General features: G+C 39.6%; 2 protein-coding genes across 3 annotated transcripts in view; both read left to right on the top strand.

Annotated features, from left to right (window-relative positions):
- cux2b (cut-like homeobox 2b) overlaps window positions 1-1,284 on the top strand; it is a 127,576-nt gene extending 126,292 nt beyond the window's left edge. The window contains exon 22 of the mRNA XM_055050799.1: window positions 4-1,284. Within this exon, the coding sequence (XP_054906774.1) occupies window positions 4-814 (811 nt within the window). The 3' untranslated portion in view covers window positions 815-1,284. The remainder of the gene's footprint in view (window positions 1-3) is intronic.
- Window positions 1,285-5,857: 4,573 nt separating this feature from the next.
- The window catches only part of mtmr3 (myotubularin related protein 3), a 35,780-nt gene continuing 21,244 nt past the window's right edge, over window positions 5,858-20,393 (top strand). Inside the window, exons 1-6 of one of the 2 annotated variants that reach the window (XM_055050797.1) lie at window positions 5,858-6,056; window positions 9,401-9,476; window positions 10,718-10,774; window positions 12,055-12,144; window positions 14,009-14,125; window positions 19,005-19,087. In XM_055050797.1, the coding sequence (XP_054906772.1) occupies window positions 10,772-10,774; window positions 12,055-12,144; window positions 14,009-14,125; window positions 19,005-19,087 (293 nt within the window). In that variant the 5' untranslated portion in view covers window positions 5,858-6,056; window positions 9,401-9,476; window positions 10,718-10,771. The remainder of the gene's footprint in view (window positions 6,057-9,400; window positions 9,477-10,717; window positions 10,775-12,054; window positions 12,145-14,008; window positions 14,126-19,004; window positions 19,088-20,393) is intronic. The other variant, XM_055050798.1, reaches the window with a different exon arrangement.

The following is a 20,393-nucleotide window of genomic DNA, read 5'->3' as shown; positions in this document are numbered from 1 at the left end:
CAGGTCCAGGATGAGGCGTGAAGTGCTGATGGGCGGTCTTCCAGATAACGACACAGATGCCGAGCCCAACAGCTACTCCCCCTCAGTAACACGGAGCCCCAACTCCGATGGCGAAGACAAGAGACTGCTGCTGCCCTCAGGACAAACCCACCCCGGCCTTCCTCTTAGCACTACCGACGCACTGCCTCACGTTAAACAGGAGGCAACTTACAGGGAAGAGGACGGCATGGACGAAAGGAAAGGGTCACAGAAAGAAGTCGGAGTGCAGTGTTTTCCCGCCACCGTGCCGTTGTCCCCTGTGAAAACCGAGCACGAAGACTCCGCCTCAGGCTGCCGCGAGTCCCACCCGGCCGGCCAGAGCCCGATGCAGGAGGAGGGCGCATGCAACCAAATTCAGGGACTCCACCTCGGAGTGGCGTCCGTAGACGGCCCACAGCGAGCCAACAAGTCCAGGTACGATGGAGAAGAATCTGGGAAGTCGCCCATTGACCCGGTCAGCTTCAAGGCTTCGTCAGAGCCGTGCCGCAGCAGCCTGGAGGTCTCGCTGAACTCGCCGTCCGCCGCGTCCTCGCCCGGCCTCATGATGTCCGTCTCCCCCGTGCCCTCCTCCTCCGCGCCCATATCGCCCTCGTTGCCCAACCAGGCGACAAGCGCCAACCATGGCATGGACGCTAACCCGCTTCCTCCATTCCAAAGCCCCAAACTCAACAGAAGCACTCAGAGACGCAACGAGAAAATGGCCAACCTCAATAACATCATCCACAGGCTGGAGAGGGCAGCCAATCGAGAAGAAACACTGGAGTGGGAATTTTAGGGCCTGCTTTGACACGTCTCATCCAGAAAGACCGCTGCTGCACACAACCAGGAAGAAAGGTTGGATGGAAGCTTCCGGACCTGAACGGAGCCTGGCTCCTTGAAGCAGCGTCATCTTGGACTGGAAACAGGAATGCAGAGGAGAACACGAAGCTGAACTTCCTACAATAATTTAAGAGTGAAAAAAAAAATTTATAAAAATGTATTTGTTTGTTTTGTTGGGTTTTTTTTTCTTTTGATAATGCATACTACTTTGAAATGTATGTGACAGCGCTAGCTGTTGTTTTAACTTATTGGACTTGACATGAAGACTTTTGCAGCTATGGTGTCATTTAATGTACACTGAAGTTCTGAAGATTGCCACTGGGTGAGATTAAAAAAAAGACCTCTGTCTTAAGCCATTAAAAGCACTATGACTATTTGAAAAAAAAAAAAAAAAGACACTGACCAAATTTGCTACTTTTTGAATAGCAGTTTTTCAAATTTTGTCTGTCAGACTGGACAGTTTAAGTCAAGTAACGTAAATTCCAATTACTGACTGAGGGATAGTCCTTTAAGACTCTAAATATACAACACCTTGTATGTACTTAGTTTCTTGGTGATATGTTTTGAAATCTTTGTAACTCACACGTATAAAATGTGGTTGTACATGTTGTAGAATTGTCTGCAATAGCCTTCTCTAAATCTGATGTAGCATGGTACTCACCTGACCCTGTTATCCTCTGTAGTTAGTCACCTGTGATTATACTTGAGCGAAAACGAACAAAAAAAAAAGAGGTTACACAACAAATAGTTGAAAAGCCTGCAAAAAAGGAAAAAAGTTAAACAAAGGAATATAAGTGTTTTATTTTATTTTTCTCTCTTCTTTTTCTATTTTTTTTTAAAGAATACTTGAGGTTTACAGTTTCGGGCCCTTGTACTTTTTGGCTAAAAGTAAGAGCTTGGCTTCACTTGAGCCCAGTTTACACAGTTTCTTTCAGACTTACCTCTTCCACCCTCTAAGACACTGGTCCTCAGACCGTAATCAGGCCAAGACACACGGAGCTTGGTTTACCTCAGATTAAGTTCACACACATCACGCTATGATCATGCATTTCATGACCAGAAACATGAACCACGGCAGATTTGACTCTGCAGAGGGGGAGCACTCTGCGTTGGCTGCGGGACACTTCGCCCCTCCACTAATTTGTACCTCTGGATTGCACCAATTCACTTAAACCATCGCGTATGTTTATATATCTTTGTAGTTAATGGGCATAAACTGCTAACTAGATATCGAGGTATACTGAAGTTTAAGAAAAAAGCTTTGATTTCAAAATCAAGACACCCAACGCCGGATTTACAAGGATTGAGCCTCTGAGCTAGAGCCAGTTGTACCCTATAATAAACATATTTTACTAATGAAAATTACAAATAGTTAACGCAGTAATGCATTAATCTAATATTACATCCTTAATTTTACATAATGCAGATTTATAGGCTTTCCTATTTTGCCCTAAAATCCTCTCTTGTGTGGAAGATTACCTCATTCCAGGCTGTGCGTTACGCAGTCTTATACAGTCTTATACAAGGGAGATTTCTCCAGTGGCTCCAGGTTGTCCTGAAAAAATAAGAAAAACAGAATTAAAGTTATAATTTTCAAATACTTGAGAATGATTTGTATTTATAAAAAAAAAATCCTAAATATTAATGCCGTTGAGCTCATATGGGTTCAGGAGTTATGTGAAACTCATAGCAATTTGTTGAATTCAAAACATTTTGAAAAAATACATATTTGCCTCCACCCCCCAAAAATTGGTGCCCTGGGCTATTGCCCCTTTAAGCTCTTTCTAAAGTCTGGCTCGGAAGACGCCAGACGATGTGATAACAGTATTGCTCTGACAGTACGAAGCAGAGCTGCTTGTCTCAAAGGTGTTTCTGCACACTACCAGTCAGCTGGCCTAGTTAAAGCCCCTATTTTGTTCTCGTACCTACAGAAAACATATTTCAAGTCACATGTAGACAGTTGTGGCGTGGAAACTAAAAGAGTGCCGGGTCTCATTTGTATTGATGCAAAGTGCAGTTGTCATTTTTTCTACATAAAAACTTTTACATAATTTGTTTTCTTATAGCTTTGCCATGTTGTTTTATTACTAAGGCTTATAAAATGAAAATTTAATCTTGGCCAATGTCTCAAAGTATAAAGTATTTTTGCGAATGAAGAACACAAGTGTTCTTCATTCGCAAATGAAGAACACTTCATTTGTTCTCAAAACTATTCATACTTCTGGGAGATTTAGTTTCTAATTTACTTTCATTGAAACAAGAGGGTTTTTTTCTGCCGAGAAGTTATACAGTAATCTCTCAAGAGTTAAGACAGTTCAAAGGATAACATTGTGAAAAAATAAATGACAAAATAAATGGCAAAAATGATTTACACCCTTCTCAATGATAAAAGTAAAACTATTTATGAGCAGCTTTTTGCATGTTCATCTTTACTATATTTAGTGATGAGCTCCAAGTTTCTGATTCCCATTGCAGTTTATTTCTTTACAAAATATGACAAATCAAATCAATCAAATTTTATTTGTATAGCACATTTCAGTAGCAAGGCATTTCAAAGTGCTTTACATCATAAACCCAAAAACACAAAGTCATGCAACATAGAATAAACAATACATTAAGTCAAGTTCCATCATTACATTTTTAATTGATTAGGTTTTAAGATGCTGAACTAAACTAGTTCTGGTACATTTTATTTATTCCTCCACTGCTATTAACTAACAAAAATCAACAAACTGCTACACCTCTGTTTTGTAGAACAAGAAAAAAAAAGCTGAGTATGTAACGACCAAAGCCTCCCGGGTAGAAAATGGTGAAGGGGCGAAGTGAACTTCTGTTCAGTGGCTCAGATGAACGTTCCCTCCGCATAGAACCGGCATGTGAAAAGCGGGGTGCGTGGGAACGTTCCTCCTCCCTGTTGTGTACAGAGATCCGGTTCTCTGAACGGGTCTTGCAGAGTAAATGACACTTTAACGGAACGACGTGGGCCAACGGTACCACTGCTCGGTGATGCTTGTCATCATCCTGAAACCCTCCAGTCTGTAAGTACAGTATATTAAAGACCCCACACGCCCCGCCCCCTCATATTATCTTTGCCCACTCGTGTATTGTGTCGGTGGCCGTTTCTTTGTCATGCTTGCAGGATGTTCTTTGTGTATTTTTGCCTCTATTTTATACTCTGAACACTTACCTAGATATCCAATACCTCCTGTATGAACTACTTGCAGCACTTAAGATTTTTTTTTTTTGATAATTGTGGGAACTCCGAGAAAGTTTCCCCCCCCCCCCCCAACAAGAGCGTCATCCTTACTTAGCGCCTTTTACTGTACTGTTGGGATTTGGTAGTAAACACTTGCACATGTCTACATAGTTCAGAGGACTCGGATTGTATTATGTAGAGCTATATATATTACACAATAATAAAAAAACCCCTTACATCCTCGGGACAAAACGTGTTGAATATATTGAGATATAGTGTACAGATTTTAATAAACCAAACTCTGTCGAGCCAGTTCTTGTCTGGCAAGCTTGCCCACGTTTTAGACCTTCTCTCAGGGTAGTCTTGCTTTTTAAAGCTTTACTGAAACGGTTTGCTCTCGTCGGTCACGCTGGACACGCGGTGTGGAGAACGACTCTTCAATGAACGATGACGTGGACCTCCTGTGGTCGCTGGAGTCTGAGCTGTCCGGTATAAAAGCCGCGGCTCACCTGGAGAACCGATGCAGTTTTTTTTTCTTTTTTTTTTTTTGTGTAATCCATCACTGAGGATGCGTGTCAAAGTGCAGCGCAGACCGGAAGCACCAGAAGGAGGGTCATTGGGTGGCTTTTTTTTTTTTTTTTTTTTTTTCTCCTTGAGGTCAGCAGACTTGCTCTGCAACGACACGGTTTTATTTTTCTCTCGGAGTCGGAAAAGCTTTTTGTGCCGCTTTTCCCAGCAGCCATCTTCTGGGCATAATATACTCTGATTAGATTTTCTTATGGAGGAAAAACGTAATTGTTTTTCATATTAACATGGTCACGTGAAAAAGAAATGTATTTACCCTGAGCGTGATCTTCTCATGTAAAACATCATCTGATTGTTTTGTTTTGGTTTTTTTGGGGTTTTTTTGCATGTAATTAATTCTGGTCACATGACAAGGGGATATAGACTGTTTGTGTGTGTGTGTGTGTGTGTTATTCTTCTTACACAGGAACAGTGAATCCGAACTTAAGGTCCCTTTTTTTTTACATTAGCAATGTCCATGCATGGTGCTGCTGATTTATATGACTTGCAGAATCATTACAAATCTGTCAAAAGCAGGAGCTCAACAATTCTTGGTTAATATTTAAATTAAGGTTATTTTGTGCCATATGATACGATTCGTGCAGAGGGATTTCTTGTGCGTGGGGCTGTTTGTAACCCAGTTCAGAAAGAAAAGCCTAGCTTTGTTTTCAATTATGAACTTAAAAACTCAATAGTTTTACTTTATAATTAACACTAGTCACTGAAAAGAAAGTAGCCGGCAAGCAAAAATGTAGACGATCGGAAGAAATATTGAGAAAAAAAAAGTGGCTGCAACTCTGGCACTGAGGGTTTGTCCCAAAGAAAATTTGTTCAAAGGCTGCCTGTAAGGAAGGCTCCAAAATGTTTGAAATGAACTGTAAGGCCTCACTTGTCAATCTATCAAATGTTAAAGAATGGTCAATGGTATGCCAATTTTCTTGGAAAATAACTTGCATATGTAAGCCATCAGTCAATACATTTTTGTTTAAGACCTGCTGTGTTGTGTATTTATTTTCTCATGAAAAGGATGCACAGGTAGATATTTTTGCTTGTAGAACTCTATAAAATTGTGTTTCAAGATGTTTCCCCGTTTCATTAACTAGACCGTGAAACATGTGCTTCACCACCACTTAGTATTTTTGCGGTAATTTGGTAGTAATGACTGTGTTTACATTATTGTACCGCGTGGTGTTTCTGAGCCACGCCCCCTCACGTCTGCTCTCTCTCACGTGATGACGTCGCCGGCACGTATGTTGTCGGGCTGGAGATTTCGCGGCGATGGCGACGGAGGCTCGGCGCTGGAAGGGGACGTATTGAAAGCGGGGCTTTGGCTTGGATATGACGAATGCGTATTTGTTGGAGATTGCTTTGCTCTTCAGTTATTCCATTGGCTTCGGATAAATCCTCGGCCGCGGACTTTTCGACACTTCTTTGACTGGTGAGTCAAGCGGCTGTGGTCTCGTCCGCGGTGTGTTTTGACAGAGGCCTCCGTCCCGGGGTCCGCCCTCCATCTCATAACAAAAACACTCGCTCTGAGCGGCTAGCTCCCGCAGCTACGGCTAGCAAGTGAACTTAATCGCTGTTCTGTGGTACAACCAGCGCTCGGACATTGCAACATAACAGCGCATTGCAAAAGTCGTTAGAGCTGGTGGTTTTCCTTAAACGTCCTCTTCGGACTGAGCTCTAGTGAATGCTACTATTTAGCTGAAATAGCCCGACGCTAGCTCGCTAACTGTTGGTGTTAACGTCAGTTAGCTTGCCAAAGAGAACGAAGACCAGTCAAAATGTTAGTTTTCTCCGTCGCCGCTTGAGTACGTTGACACTAAAAAGTGGAGTTAACTGCTACCTGGGTGTCAATAAATAATTCCTCTGTAGTCACATTTATGTTTTGACGCTCAAAAATGAAAATAACGACTGGTTTCATCGTAGCTCGTGTCATACGAAGCCCAGGGTGCTGTAGCATTTTTCTTTTCTTTTTACAATTATTGTGTTCGCAAGCTTTTTTTAGCCGTTACGGCGGCCGGTCGGCGGCGCCCCGGCGTCCCGGGTGTCGGTTTGGACTTTCTCAAGCAGCTGAAGCCGCGGAGGCGGAGGGATGCTGCGGCTCTTGTCACGGGACAGGAGGAACGCCGAGGCTCTAACGGAGCTTATCCTGCCGTGTGTGATTCTGACTGAAGCCAGCCGGGCTCTGCTCATAAGCCTTCCGCTGTAAACAGAGCCGTGCCGTGCCTCGGTCAGATATGCTTTATCAGGCAGCACCAGCAGTAAGAGCAATGACCTCATTTACCTTCTTCTTTGGAGACGAGGCCTTGTTTAAGGGGCTCATCATCTGTTACCATTTCGGCTTTATTTTTTATTTTTTTACTCCCATGTTTCTCTCCTTTTTCCCCTCCCCTTGCCTGGGCACCTTAAATGTTTATGAGTAGGTGTGTTGTGCTGTCCATTCACTGACCCTCTTAGATCAGATTTCAGTCTCTGCAGTAGGAGCTGACCTTTTCAGCTATTTGTTGGGCGGTTTGCTGAGATATCCCTAACAGGTTGCCTGTTTGGAAGCAAGATGTTTGGTTTCTTGTTTTAAAAATGCTCCATCTACATAAACACTTTAGCAATGTAAAAGAACATTACAGCACATAGCAGTTAGATTTGTAATTGTGTTTAAATCTCTGTTCTTGTTCTTTGTGAATATAATTTGTACCACCCTGGCTACAAAATAATCCAGTTTACTTAGCTAAGGCTTTATGTTTGGCAGAGTATTTGTCAGTGTATTTTATTCTCCAATTAATAGCATGCCTTTCATTCATTAATCATTAATCATTCATTAATTGCATTCATTAATGAATGCAATATCATACATTCATTAAATGCATGATAAATTACAGCTCAATAATTTCCATTTACATGATTTATTGTTTTTCTCTCTCTCTTTCTACCAAAAACTGAATGACAGAAGTCTTCAGTCTGGTGCTTTGCTATGAACAAACCCTTTTTATTAGGAGAAATTTTTTTTTACAAAGACTTGATCATTCTTTTTTTTTTTCTGTTATAGGGTTATGTATTTTGTATATTTAAAACAGGGGTGGGCACTCCTGGTCCTCGAGGGCCGGTCTCCTGCAACTTTTAGATGTATCTCTACTTCAACACACCTGAGTCAAATACTGAGGTCATTAGCAGGACTCTGGAGAACTTGATTGTATTCAGCTATTGGATTCAGGTGTGTTGGATCAGGGAGACAGTTGCAGGACACCGGCCCTCGAGGACCAGTAGTGCCCACCCCTGATTTAAAATGTATTCTATTCTATTCGTTAGAATATAGTTTGTTGATCTTGGAGAACATGCTCTCTCATTATTATTTCATTATAATTATATCACTTGAAAATGATTTAAAACAAACAACTTTATTGTTTACTGCAGTAAATTCTGGGACAATTTATTGTCAAGCAAAACTAGTTACTGTGACATACCTGCCAATAGCTGAATTAGCTCAACGTCGCTAACAATGCTGCATGTTTTCCCTCTAACAAAATTCTCTGACAATGAGTCCACAGCTGGCTAATCAAGTTTGGCTTTCTGCTGCATGATTTCACTAACTGAAAAAAGAAAAAGCAAATTATCTGTGAATTCTGTGGAACGATCTATAAGACACAAGTTTTGGTTCTGTTGAGTTGTTTCCCATCTGATTGTGTGTACTTGCCACAATGACGATTTGTCAGTACTGTTATGATTTGTGTCGTGTTTACGTACGATACTTAAGTTTACCCATATGCTTGTCATACAAGGTGATCTTTTCCACTAGAGGTGGTTGGGGGTGCTAGGTCAGTCCACCAGCGGCACACTGTGGTTTGTGTTAAAAAATGTCAAAAGTTAGGGGAAAAAAATTGGATGTGCACGAGCATACATCGTATTTTGGAAATTATAATTTGTGAGGCCGACAGGCAGATGCAGGGACGGCGCAATTGGTCCACAATGTGTCAGCTACAAACTTAGCTGAATTCGTCTTTCGTGCCACTGCTGCATGAAAAGCCCAATTTAAAATATGGAAACAACACATAGTCTGGTGGGGTGGCAAGTAAAGCCCGGTGGCCCGCCAGGCTTAGAATACACAGAGGGAATCCCTGAACTTGACACTTATCAGATAAGATCTTTTGTAATAAAATTTTGCCATTCTGGTTTTCTTCACAGACTCCTTTTTTTTTTTTTTTAATTTTTGCTATTTTTGATTTTTTGTAAAAAAGTCTAGTACAAAGTGCTGCAGGCCTACAGGGCACAAAATGTGAAATAAGCGGAGGAAGCAACAAAAGATTACAAATGGACTTGCACTATGCCTTGTGTGATGTCACCAGAACCACATGCGAGTAGGAAGCTTTTGTCTCAATTTAAATATGAATTCACCAGAAACTAAGTAAAACCATCCATGCTTTGCTATTCTGTAGTTGACGAACTACATCTGATGTCAGTTTGATTGATTTTTCGTAGGAAGACTTTGAAACAAGTTGTGTGTAAATTTAGTTTTCATGTGATCAAGACTCAGCTGGCCAGACGTGGACTTGGTGCCTTAGGCACCAGCAGGCATCTTTTTCTTTTTTTCTCTAGTCCACATCTGAGTTTAATTGGTATCTCAAAGCTCACATGCATGCCACTGTGACCACCACTGCATCTATGTTTGCCAGAGAATCAAAAGGGCTCCTGTAGTTTGTAAAGAAACTTTCTGTTTGTGTAAGTATAAGGATATTCAAGAAGTAAAAAAAAAAAACATTTTCTCACAGTTTCCTTTCATTCCCACAGATTTCTATGTCTTCCTTGTTAGAATTTCCGAACAGATTAACCAGGACTGCAAACTGATCCGTGCCAGCCTTGCGCAGTAAGTTTTAATCTGTAATGATTGACATTTTTGTTTGTCGTCTCCAAGCTAACATGATATTTCATGCTAATTTTTGATTTATGTCTTTTTTTTTTTCACGAAACTTTGAACTGGGGAAAAATATTAATCAGATTATCTTTTTCAAAACCATGATTGACACCACCCAAAACATTACTTTTCTAGCCTTTCTGCTTTTACATTGTTTATATTGTTTATATTTGGAGTTGGAGCCAGTTAATAAGTCAGTTTTTATTTACTAATTGAATTTGTGGTATTTTTTGAAAAACACTTTTTTTCTTCTTCTTTTCTTCTTTTGTTTTCTACCAATGCACTTCTTAAATTTCTGTAGTTCAGAGTGATGTCAGCACGCCCAGGGCGGCCATCTTGTTGGCATCCATGTTTTACCGCTTCTTTGACTTTGGAATGTGAAAGACATTATTTTTAAATTACGAGATTAAAGCCGTCATATTTAAAGAATACAGTCATTTGCAAATCAGAAAGATCCATCACAGACAGAAACCGAATCTTCAAAAGGATAAAACAGAGCAACGTTGCTGTTTGATCTTCCAGATTTATGCTAAATTTAAATGGGTTGACCACTCATTCTTCCTCTAAATCCAGTTTCAGTTATCCCTTTGATACTAAAAAAAGCTGCCTTTCTGTCCACAGTACTTCATCTTATCAATGAAGAATGTTTTCATGACCTAGTAACGCTCAGGTATGGTGTGTTCAGCGAGGAGGAAAGGGATCGAAAGCTTGAGTTTCCAGGTTGCTGATCCGTGGCTAAGATAACCATTGTCCAGTTACCTTAGAGCTTCTAAGCTGATGTTCACCAGTGGTCACGTCTGGAATGAAACGGTCCGATTAAACAGAGACGACGGATGTTATGCAAACGGCGGTCTCTGATTGGAGTCGGTGTGGGAAAATGGAAATGCGGTAACAGTTTGGCCTCCGCGGCACCCAGAGACCAATAACCAGCTACCACCTCATGAAGCAATCACCGAGACATCTGGTGCAAATTATCCCAATTTGAATTTGTTTTTCAATTCAGACAGGCCTTATTATGACGGTGGACTAATGGGTAAACGCAACACTTTTACATGCAAGGCAGCTAGAGTTGCTGATTTAAACCCCCCCAAACCTCAGAATTAGTCAAATTAGAAATGATTGCCTGTTCAACCTGATGCTGTTAAAGATGTGAAGTGTTTCTCATTATCTCTCTGTGTTTCTGTGTTGAGCAGACATAACCGCGCCGGAGTTCCTCGTTGGGAGACCCACACTCCTTCACAGGGGCCATGGTAAAGCATCCTCACTTTGTTTACTGCGATGAATGCTAATAGTCGTGTCCCTTGTCCTGCAAGCAATCTGCAGAATGGGAGCAATCCATTGATTATCGCTTTCATTCAGCCCTGGTTATCAGGAGGCAGACAGTTGCGTCAGCTCCGAACGTGTCAAAGGTCTTCTGAGGACAACTTTCAGTTTCCACTGCACAAATGTTTTTTCATTTCCTGTTTGAGCTGCTTCTGTTTTCAGTTTTTTCCCTGTAATTATAGTAGCATAGTAAAGTGCTGTCCTTTTGGCTGGATTTAGCTTCATGCTACAGCATGGGCAATTGGTGAACAACTCTCTGCTTGTGCTGACTCAGCATCTCACTGAAAGTCTTACTACTGTTTATCGTTAAACTCTTTCCTGTCCTCTTTCTGCCCCCAAGACTTTAAATTCTGCATTCCCTTCTGAAATGAAAATATGGATTTGTTTAAAGGGTCAGTATTATGTAAAATTGAGACTGGCATCATGCTGTAGTGTTATTCCCTCATTAGAAACATACTGGTACTGTTGCTTTGATTCATTCATACACGTTTGATAACTTCTTTAATTTCCCATGGCAACCATTCAACTTGCAAAACGCTGGACGGACTTAGCCAAGGTTAATAGAGGAGCCATGTTGTGATGAGTTCCTGAAGGCGAAGTTTCAAAAAGAAAGAAGTTTTTAAAGAGACAGAGGCCCAATTTGAAGTCTAAGTCATGTTTGATACATTTAGCATTTTTTGCAACTCCTGATATTAGCATAATTCTTCTTAGTGCCATAAAATACACCCTCTTTAATTCAAGTTTTCTGACTTTGTAATTTTGGGAGTTCTGTTGCTCTTGTTGATTCTGTCTATCATGGTTTGTTGTTTTAAAATCATCCCGGTTGCGTCATATGCTGTGGTGGAAAGAGGAAGGCTGTCGTTGTGACATGCTGACAAATCATCTGAAAGCCAGTGTTGATGATTTCTGCAGCCTAGCTGGGAGAGAAAGCTGAAATAAGACTGTGTGTGTGTGTGTGTGTGTGTGTGTGTGTGTGTGTGTGTGTGTGTGTGTGTGTGTGTGTGTGTGTGTGTGTGTGTGTGTGTGTGTGTGTGTGTGTTGGACAGGAGATAAGCAACACGAAGGAAATACTCAGCTAACCATCTCCTGTCACATGTTCCGAATTTAAATTAAAACTAAAGAGAAATATGACAGTGAAATAAAGCTGTGGTTTTGAAAAGCTGATGCTAGTTAGTTTGCAGATAAACATGCTCTGTTGTCTGTGCAGGAGGAGGAGGGGCAGCAGAGCCTGGAGTGCATCCAGGCCAATCAGATCTTCCCCAAGAAGTCCCCAGTGCTGGAGGAGGAAAACATGCAGGTGAGCCACGGCGTGTCCTCGCCGGTCATCTTAAGCCGTAAAACGGTTCGACCTCACTGTTGATTTCTGCTAATTACACAACTGCCACAATGAGTTATTAAAAGCGTACCTTCAGTTTAAGCATAAAATAAAGCAGTGAAAGTAGAATAAACATCTTTGTGATCTTCTAACAACAGTCCAGTTGAATTTTGGATTTACATTTTTTCTCTCTTTTACTTTTACAATTGGTTTTCTAATTGGTCTTGATAGCAATATGTCTTCTTATTGTTATGAAAATAATAATATAATAATGATGATGATGATACAGACCTTTGGGCACTTAAATAACTTAAAAACAGCATAATAAGTAGGAGAAAATATAAAATACAGAAACCCTTCAGCTGTGACTTTAACAATGTTTATGATTTCAACTAAAACACGCAGATTCATCACACTGTGATGATTTCAAAATGTGCTGGAGCTCAACCATTTCATCCAGCTTTCACATTGTCAAAAGAAGAAATAAAAACGACTGAAAGGTTTTCAAAAGGCCAGTCCTGCTTGCACAAATTTTTTTTTAACAGAGTTTGAATATCTCAGTGGTCCAGAGATTTTCCTTCCAGCAGCATCTGGAACTCTGGCGTCCAGCGTTTCGTACGTCAGCAGAGCATCCACCAGCTTCTTGTGTTCCTTGCTGTAGGACTTCAGGTTGTTCTTCGCAATACGAGAGAAAAAACATCTTTCTTTTGTTTAGTTGTATATTTCAGAAGCAGAGGCGACATTTATGGTATTGATTATCATCCAGTTTCTTATCAGATGGTATCTTCTTACCTTAAATGTTCACGGCACAAGCGAGGCATTGTCAGATATCAATGGGACTGATGCTGTTCAGTTTTTAGCAACACTATACTAGAAATTCACTTGGTTGTTTATGCTGCTTGAGTTGTTGTAGGCAAGCAGGAAAACCTGGAGTGGAGTTTTCACAGTCTATCAAGTGGAATGGATTCTTTCATGAAGCAATAGAAACATCATTTGAAGAAGTAATATGTTATTTGATGTTGGCACTCGATTTCAAATTTTTAATTGAGTTCATTTCACAGCGTCTATCATGAATTAATCGCAATTTACAAAATTGGCCACATTTTCAATTGATAACCCTTTTTGCTGCCTGGCCGATAGAAACGGGTTTCTAGTTTGTTGTTGTTTGCGGACGCTGCTGCTGCATCTGCATTTCACACAAATGTTTCACTACAAAAGATCTGGCCGAAACTTCAGTATGTAAAAAAATAAAAAAATATATAATTGCATAAAAACATTTTACTAAATTTGATTAATTAACCATCAAGGTCTGTTCCCTACTTTTATTGCAAATGTAGGATGGTTCACACTGATACTTTTCAAATGTCTTCATGTGAATAATTATTATGATCTTAGCTGGAAATCAATAAGAGGAAAGTGATCAAAAGTGATACAGCAGCAGGTGAGATGTTAGTTTTAAGCGATTGCATTTGCACCATGGTTTCCTCCATTACTTTCCTAACCATCACTCAGTGACACAGAGGAGCTCTAACTTTATGTTGGCCTAGTGGAAATAACAGAGTGGGACGAATTGATGAGCTGATGTTATATAACACTTCTGAAAAAGAGGCTCATGTCTGAAAGTAGTACTGTTTTTATTACAGAGCAGATACTTCTTTCTATTTCTATTTTAAAATTCCTACCAAATGCTAAAATTGTCATCAAGTTTAATTTTAAATAGTCGCTATAAACACATTTGGTGACATTGCAGGTTTCTTCCTCGTTATCCTTTTTGCTGATCTGATTTCTGTGTGGCTTTGCAGTTGGTGTCAAATTTTTTCATCTCTGCCTCTCCTGCCGTTGCTAGGTGCCCTTTCCCGAGCTGCACGGGGAGTTCACAGAGTATGTCGGGCGAGCAGAGGACGCCATCATCGCAATGTCCAACTACCGCCTACACATAAAGTTCAAGGAGTCCGTTGTCAACGTAAGTGTGAAAGAAAAGTTTCCAACAAGCTATAAAGTTGCAAATCTGATTAGAGAACATTGGTCGCACCGCGACTGGAAATAACTCCAGAATGAAGTGCATTGTGTGTGTTGGAGGCTATGTGAAAGTGTGCAACGTTGTTTTGTGAATGAACAGAGCTGGCCTGTTGAGCCAGGCTATTCAGACCTGATCTCCAACGGCAGCAGTGCTGCATAGCTCCTCTGCAGCCTCTGTTTCTCCCCTTTGCCCCCATCCTCTCTGGACTTGCTGTTGCTATGGTTGCAGCTGCTCCAGAGGGGATGCACAACAGTCAGGCCCTCTGTTTGGCTCTCTCAACCTTTCCACTCTATGAAGAAGACACACCGGTTTGTTTTCATTTCACACAGCACAAGTAGTTTAAATTGGAAATGTAAATCATGAAATTTACAGTATATTATGACGGGAGGCTAAACACTAGATAAATAATTAAAGTTACATTTGTTTATGTTTCATAACTCCAAGCTTCTACAGCAGCGACGTTTCCATTACAAATGTGCGCAATTTCACAAATGAGATTTTTTTTTTCCATTAGAGAAGAAATACAATAACATTTTGTTCACGCAATAAAAAACATGATCCTCATCACCTTCATGTTACTTTGTCGTCTTCTCCTTTGTCATTTCTGCCAGTAGTAATATCCGGTTGTTGATCACGTGACTCGCGATGTGGATAAAACGTTTTCATCGCAGTTTTGTGAAATACATCTATTTTGATGTGGCCAAAAAAAACATCTCATTCTAGCAAAAATGTTTTTAACAAAAACTTGAGTTTTTTTTTTTTTTCATAATAATTGGGACACTCCCATTCAGCAAATGTATTTTTGTAGTTACAATCTGCTCAATTTTATGGTTAAGGGAAGCGCAGTTAGTGTGGTTCCCAGAAAAAAATGGACTATTATGATTTGATTGTTTTTTGTTTTTTTTTTTCACTGCTCTCTTACATAAAATTCTTTCAAATTGCTTTGATGCCAAATTAAACATTTACCAAAACTCAACCTCTTTCCTTAAGAAAACATGAGTTTTGTTTAGACGATGCTAATGCTGATACGATGTTAATTTTAGCCAAATCCATTCTTCCTCAACAACCAAATTAATTCTGAACATTTCCCTGTAGCTTTTTTCTTCTCTCCTGTTTTGTTTTTTTGCTGAGTGGTGGTTATGAATGGGCTTAGTGCTGAACCCCACAGCCACACAAAGGAATTCCTGGATCAATGCCCTGCTTGTTTAACTACTTTAATGGCTTCTGCTTACTGTACAAAATGTTATACTACACAATATTAATTGAGTAAGTGCTGCTTAATGAATTCAAATAGGCCCCATTGGAATTTGAAGTGTTTACTATTGTCATTTTGTGTCAGTTAAGGACAAATTTGTTGATGTGTCTTATTACATAACAGCAGTTTTATTGAGACATGTTGGGCTCCATTTATAACAGCGGTGTCCAAACTTCTGTTTGTCTAATGAAAAATGCTAAGTGATTTTGTGAATTTATTTTTGTGATTTGAATATGTAGCAATTTTCTGAAACAAAGTAGAAAATAATATTGTAGGTCTCAGAAGTTTTTCGTAATAAAAAAATGTACAGGTTTCTAACTTTTTTATGGTCAAATATTTCCTATTTTATTGGCTTAGAACTTTCTTAAATTCTTACTGCTTTTGCCAAGTTTAAGTCTGTTAATCAGTGATATAAAATCAAAGTAAAAAACATGTAGTAAAAGAAAAAAAAATACTTTGAGTTGTACTGAGCCCTTTCTTTTTTAGAAAAGATCTCATCATTAAAACGTATAAAGTGTTCATCTGCATCAGCTCCTTTTGCTGAAAGGGCCGTCTTTCTGTTAAATCGGCTAGAAATGATTAAACATGACATCCTTTAAAAAAACCAGAGTTATAGTTTAAAGTTGGTAATAATTGGAACTCATTTCCCCTCACACACATTGGGTTGAGCCTGTGTTACATGACAGCACTGTAAGGACCCAGAACACAGCAGCGGGAAGTTCTGGAGCAAGGTGAGCGAGAAAAGCGGCTGAAAAGCAGAAGAATTTCGACGACGGCCAGATTAGAGGTGCTGATCGCAGCGTAGGAATTAAATAGTGACAACAGGATGTGGAAACATCCGGAATATGTTGTAATGGCAGCCCTGAGCTTGCACTAAAAGTGCTAACAAATGGACATTCCCTTCTTACATGACTGTTCTTTGTTTTTATTTTCTGTTTTGTGGTGGGGGTTTAGAGTTGTTGTTGTGAGGTTTCAGTAAGTATCCTGCAGAACTGCATGGAGTGGAGTGGTTGAATTTTAACCGTAGAGCTGACTGTGTGCTTGCCCGCTAACTAGCTGGTGCCTCAGGGACTGGAGGCTTTAATGCCTGATGCCAGATGTTAGTTTTAAGTAGCTCCTGTAAAAAAAAAAAAAAAAAAAGATTGGATGTCCACACAAAGGATGAAGGTTGGCAGCCTCCTGTCCATCAACTAAACTGTACCTGCCTTTGTGTTCTTGTAATGAGAGCTGACTTCTACATTGGCTGACTGGCATTCATGCATGACTGTCAGAACATAAGCTTCAGCCTCACCTTTTCTAAAATCCCACCACACCACCATGAAAAGCTCCTAATTCATTAACAAAACTCAGTATAAAGTAGCGGAACTGCCTTCCTGCTCTTTTCATGTCTTATCTGGGCTTATGTGCTTGTGACAGTTCTGTACTTTGAATTATATTTGCCTACAGTTGATGTGACGGCTGAAGCCAGTGTGTAGGAGGACATATAAGCAAGCTCTTTATGTGTGTAAGCTTGACGCAATGAGCAATAAATAAATCAATCGCACGATAGATCAAAACGAGTGTGATCACTTTCATTTGGACAGCAATGGTTAAAGAGATTTTCTAACAAGTTTGAGAGTTTGCTCTGCCTGCCACTTTTGCCTGTTTTCCCTGTCAAAGCTGAGTGATAATTATTTTTTGAAATGCATTTTGGTTACAGAGGCTTTATAATCCATTATAATCATTGTCGTTTTGTTTGTTTTGAATTTGAATTGTTTTTCAGTTCCAGTGCTAAATATTCCTCATAAATTATTTATTTTTATCTCTTGGTGGGTATACTTGCACTAGTAAACCATTAGGATTATTATTATTAGTTGAAAATGGTCTCTAAATGACATAATGCTCATTTATTGGAATCATTTCTGAGACAATTTTTCATCCAGCAAACTTTGATATTGTGATAGACCTACATGTGTATAATGATATTGTGCTGCCACACACACACACACACACGCACATACACACGCACGCACATACACATGCACGCACATAGAAGGATTTAGTATATTTAAAGCCCACAGGATTTTGTGGTCTGTTATGCTGTTAACTACTGCTACTGCAGTGTGACAGAGCGGTTTGTCTAACCTGATAATTGTCTACATGGCTCTGGATGATCATATTGTTTGGTAGCCATGCATTTGAAGTGAACGTCATCCTGCTGGCGGTTAATTCTTGGCTCTGAACATTTCCTGTAGTGATCCTGACTAATTTGCTAAAGGGATTTTCAGTCTGCTGTCGCCACACAGCCTGCACTTACTGCACTGACTTCATGAGCATGAGCTGTACACGTCTTAAATACTCTTTGCTGGTGATCCAAATGGGTTTTGTGTATCTAATGTCTCACATCTTGCCTCCTCCTTAAGAGCAAATTTATAGCAAACTCTTCAACTTTTTTTTTTTTTTTTTTTTTACATTATGTCACTTTACAACCACAAGCTATATTTTATAGGGATTTTAATTGAAAAGTGTGAGGTGCATTTAGATTCACATACCCACCCACGCCCTAACCCAACTCACACTTCTTGGCAAATACTTTGTGGAACCGCCTTTTGTGGCGATGCCATGCATGACTTTACCAGCATATTTCACACAGAGACAGGAATCTGCACATTTCGGACATACTTTGCAGAATGGTTTAAACAATACCTAATCAGATGAACATTCATATTTTTGAGTCATGACAGATTTTTGGTTTGATTTAAGCCTGCGCTTGAACTGGACCATTTAAACACATGAACATATTTTGATCTAACTCAATCCATTAAAGTTCTGGTCAAAAAGTAACATTTGTTCAAAGGTGTGTATAAATGTCACATTCTATGGAGTCGGGGGGTTAAGGCTCGCAGATGGGCGAGCTTTAGCCACTGCCACCGCTACTACTACTAGAACTGATCTGAAAGCAGCAATTGGTGTGACACAAACTCAGAAGTGGGTGGTTTTGAGTTTTAAACACGGTGGCTAAGCACCAGTCTGACCTATTTAAGAATTTTATTTAATCAGTCATTGCCATGAAAGGGAAATACATCAGAGAATGATGAGAACAGGGGAAAAGAAATGGAGTACAGCATTGTATCATAAGAGAATAAAGAGCCACAGATGTAACTATGTTGACAAATGGGGGGGTGGTGGGGGAAATTCAAAGGAATAGTAATAAACGTCTTCTTGACAATATCTATAATCTCACAAGTGGAGCCATTTTATTATATATAAATGCATGATTTTCTGCTGTACATTCCTGTTGTGAAAAGGGTCTTAAATGTCTTTAATACTAGTCTTAAGTTTGAGTTGATGAAGCCTGGTTGTAATAATGAGGACTGAATACAAATGCATGTCATAGTTTTCGGTCTTTTGTCAGTAAGAAGGTTTGACAATTGTGTCCCATTTTTGCTTTCACTTTTCTAACACATGCCACTTGTTTAAGCCTGTGGTTGTAGTGTGACCAAAAAAATGTCAAAGCGTTGAGAAGTGTGAAAATGGACCCCTCAGTTTAAAGGAAATGCTCTCTCCCTCCTGTTTGTGGCTTCACAGGTCCCCCTCCAGCTGATTGAGTGTGTGGAGTGTCGGGACATGTTTCAGCTTCATGTCACATGTAAAGACTGCAAAGTCGTCAGGTAAAACTCAACTCATCCTTTGCTGTTGAACATACATAAAGACATTTTCTTGTTTTTGTTTTTAAGAAAAAGAAATTCTATCTGTTCTTTTAGCACCTTTAAATATAAAGAAATGAATGTGGACATGATGTACCAGATCATAACTTTCCTCATTGAAGTTTAGAACTCAGAATCCAACTAAATATGTTTCTCCTACATAAATTCAGTTAGTTATCCAGTTAAAATGCAAGAATCCTACTGAATTATTATGTTTCTTTTGTGTTTGAGAGGATCAGATGTTCATTGATTTACAAAGAATCCATAAATGTGAATATAGGACTTCCTCTTACAGTTGTCTTTGAAATTAATTGGTGCGTCTGCTGCAGCGATGCAAAACTCATGAATTCCTTCCGTAAAGCGCCGCTGATCATGTTCTGCAGCTCTATATTCAATGTTGGACGATAAGAGTTTATCTATCAGTCCATCTGTCCGCCTCTTCCTGTTATTGCAAGTTCCACACATTAAAGCCTGATTACTTTAGGAGTATCTTTTGTAAAGTCTTAGTTATTGTTTTCTTTAAGCTTAAAATAGTCTTAAATAGTTCTCAACCCTGAAAGTTTTAGTCAAGAAACTGGAATTTTGATCTGAAAAATGAATGGGAATGCTGTACATCTGTTAGTTACTGGTATATTTCGTTTAGGTTGAAAAATTGATGAGACAAGACAATGGAGCCTTTTGTATAGATTGGAAAAATAAAAATTGTAATAATAAAAAAAACACTCTACGCTTAGCTTGATCCTACAGATGACTGCCGTGTGTTTCTCAGGTGCCAGCTGTTTGTTTTCAGCTGATGGTAACAATACGGGCCATGTTTATATGGAAGTAAAGATGTCACTCTGTTTTTTTATCCTGTTTTTTAGAAATTCAATAAATGACCAGATGTTTCAGCTGTAGAATTATCCCGTGTTAGAGGTGTTTTAAACACGTTAACGTTATTCCCCAGTTATTTTAGACAACAGTTACGTAAAAGTTGTATACCAGTGACAATGAAAGTGAAATGGAAAAGAGATGTTTACAGTCCACCGTATAAAGTGATTTCTCTGTAAGTCGGATTGATCTTTGAACAAACGCCACAAACATGGCTTTGTTTTCATAAAGACAACAGAAAGTCAGGATCAGTGGTTGAGCAGTAAATCTATACTGCGGATAGCCACAAAACCCTTATTCTTACAGATGAGTGCACATTTAAGAGAAAATAGAGTGGATTTTAAAAAACAAATAAAAATGTGACCCTGTCCAACATGTGAATAGGGCAAAAATCTGGAGG

The sequence above is a fragment of the Poeciliopsis prolifica genome, unplaced genomic scaffold, assembly GCF_027474105.1.
Source record: "Poeciliopsis prolifica strain line A6 unplaced genomic scaffold, Auburn_PproV2 SCAFFOLD031, whole genome shotgun sequence".
NCBI lineage: Eukaryota > Metazoa > Chordata > Actinopteri > Cyprinodontiformes > Poeciliidae > Poeciliopsis > Poeciliopsis prolifica.
The sequence above is the reverse complement of the archived record's forward strand: the minus strand, read 5'-3'. Positions and strand labels throughout refer to the sequence as shown.